The sequence below is a fragment of the Pinus tabuliformis genome, chromosome 2_1 (genome assembly GCF_031772625.1).
Source record: "Pinus tabuliformis cultivar Carrire ecotype Pingquan chromosome 2_1, CPIR1, whole genome shotgun sequence".
Classification (NCBI taxonomy): Eukaryota; Viridiplantae; Streptophyta; class Pinopsida; order Pinales; family Pinaceae; genus Pinus; species Pinus tabuliformis.
Genome location: NC_142299.1, coordinates 207,115,220 through 207,117,803, shown reverse-complemented (window position 1 = coordinate 207,117,803; position 2,584 = coordinate 207,115,220). Strand labels below are relative to the sequence as shown.

The 2,584-nt window shown below is 34.9% G+C and overlaps 1 protein-coding gene across 1 annotated transcript; it reads left to right on the top strand.

Moving 5' to 3' along the window:
- Window positions 1-850: 850 nt before the first annotated feature.
- Window positions 851-1,345, top strand: LOC149199465 (putative 2' cyclic ADP-D-ribose synthase BdTIR). The gene has a single exon (XM_089400578.1). The coding sequence runs from the start codon at window positions 851-853 to the stop codon at window positions 1,343-1,345; it is 495 nt and encodes a 164-aa protein (XP_089256704.1).
- The last annotated feature ends 1,239 nt before the right edge of the window (window positions 1,346-2,584 follow it).

The window sequence follows — 2,584 nt, the reverse complement described above, 5'->3', positions numbered from 1 at the left end:
TTAGGTTTTCAATATCCCCGTGAATGGGTGTATTTCCCATTTTTCTTCGATACTTAATGGAAAATTTGTAATGATATTAATCTGGTTGACCTGTGTGAGGGCTTGATAGATGGGTGTCAAGTTGTAGTCCATAAGATTCATAGTGGAGAACATGTTTTCGAGGTCACCATTTTGTCGGCTTCTGCATTTTACACGTATCGTGCTTTATGGGATAATCGTGCTTTATGGGATAATGCACATGTCTGGGTATATGTATGTGGGCTCAAGTTGCATTGCTACATGGAAAAGTAAAATGAAAGGCGGAGGAATTGTCTGGACGGTTAAAAGTGGCCGGAATTTGGGTAAAAAAATTTCAAAAAAAATTGTAGAGACAATGTTTGAATCGTGTTTTTGATGGTGGAAATAGATCCAACGCCATCACAAACCTTTAAGACACTTAAAATTTTGAAGTTTAACAACTATAACTTGGATTTACAAAAATCCTTGCCAGATTTTCTCTAAATATAATCGAAATTTCCATAACTTTCCGGGCAATTCCTCCAACTAATTGAATTAAGGCAAAATAAAAGAGCGCAGAGCATTATGGGTCCCACACTCAAAAGCATAAGTACTCCAGCCTGTCTATGATTAGCAACGTGGACCCCACACGCAAATTGACGCGGTTCATGGCCTTGCAAATCAAATATTTTCCTTGTTATATTACCCTCTGCCTCTACAAGGGACCTTTATGTAATCAACTCTCCACTTTCTTGGAGTTGCAATTTATCCCCCACATCTGCAACTCCTAAAGTCGTCATCTCCCTCTGCATTGACCATCCAGAGCTTTGCAGCACCCAATTGACAATTGGCAATGGCATACCCAACGCCTACATCATCGATCACCCAAACCCCCTCCGAAATCGAAGAAATTGAAATGGAAGATCAGAGATCTTCGGATGGTGCTTCCTCCTCTTCCACCGCTGCTGTTGATAAATACGATGCGTTTATCAACCATCGTGGGGAAGTGAAGAAGAACTTTGCCAGCCATCTCTACTGTGCTCTTCATTTACGCGGATTGAGACCCTTTTTAGATCAACAAGGTTTGCAGGAAGGACTACCTTTTCCTTCTCAATTAGAAGCTGTAATTAGAAACGCCTCCGTCCATGTTGCCGTCTTTTCCCCAAAATATGCAGAATCCCGTTGGTGTTTACATGAACTCCTCCTCATGCGACAGTCTGGGGCTCCAATTATCCCTGTTTTTTACCATGTCAACCCGGCTCATCTTAGGTGGACAGATCAGAACAAAACTACAGATTATGGTCTCAGCTTGCACCAGCTCGAAATGAAGACAACGTTAAGAGTATGATAATTCACTTGAATGTAAATTATCATAAAGAGTTTTGGTTTTGGTTTTGCTCAAAGATACTTACAATTGAGAAGGATTGTAGAAGAATTTCTCAGCTATATTGAACTATTCTTGTGAGAATAAATTAATAGCATTGTGACATATAAAAATAATAGGTTAAAACTCATTTTAAATAAAATTGAGTTGAAATATATTTCTTAGATGTTTAAATAATATTGAAGTTGAAATATATTTTTTAGAAACTTAATGAATGTGAGATTAAAATGAATATAGATTAATTCATTTGTTTTATAAATAAATTCGTTATTCTATTATTATTACGGATAATTTTATATTTGATTAAAGATGACAATTTTTTTATTTTTATTTTTAAATTATATCAATTAAAATCATTCAATTCAATTCATAATGAATAAATAAGTAAAAATATATTTTAAAACGAAACAGTTAACAATTTCATTCGGCTAACCTAGGTTTCCATTCATCCATTTTTATAGTTATCCATTGATTCAATTAAGTAACTAAGATTAGGTTTTTTTTTTTTTTTTTTTCTCTAGCAAATTACACTATTTTTTTTTTTTAGAGAAAAAAACCAGCATAGATTTATACACTATATTCTCACTTTGATTGTGTTATTTTCATATTGACACTCCCAAGTTAATCAATTAATAGGTTGAGATTGCATTTTTCATTTTTTTTATTAAATGGTGTTGTATTCTCTCTTGAAAGGCTGATAATATTTGGATGCTAAATTCAAATGTACATATGTCTTTGAAATTATCACAATTTAACAATCATATAGGCCTAGCTTTTCACCTTTTGGGGCAATCGCTAGTTTCAAAATCCTTATTCTAACTATTCCTCAAGTATTGTTACTATTAAATTGTAACTTTTCATCCACTTTCCAAATCCTCCAAGTAACAAAAGGAACAATTATAACAAAGGTGATAAAGCCATATCCCAAAACCCGACTGTCAACCTCCAGAACTAAAGTAAAAGATAATTCACCAAGGTGTAGAGAGAATGGCTTGCCAAGTAAGGATCACTAACCAATGCAACGCCTCCACTTCCCAATGCAACTACATAGCTATTGACCATTAACCATGCCAGCCCAAAGGAGCCCTGAGAACTAGAGGACGAGGTAAAACCCATGCCCTCAAATCCCTGATACCACCTCCAACAAAAATCTCTCCTCTGAAAACAAATTTTAAAACAATTAATAACACAGACAACGACAAC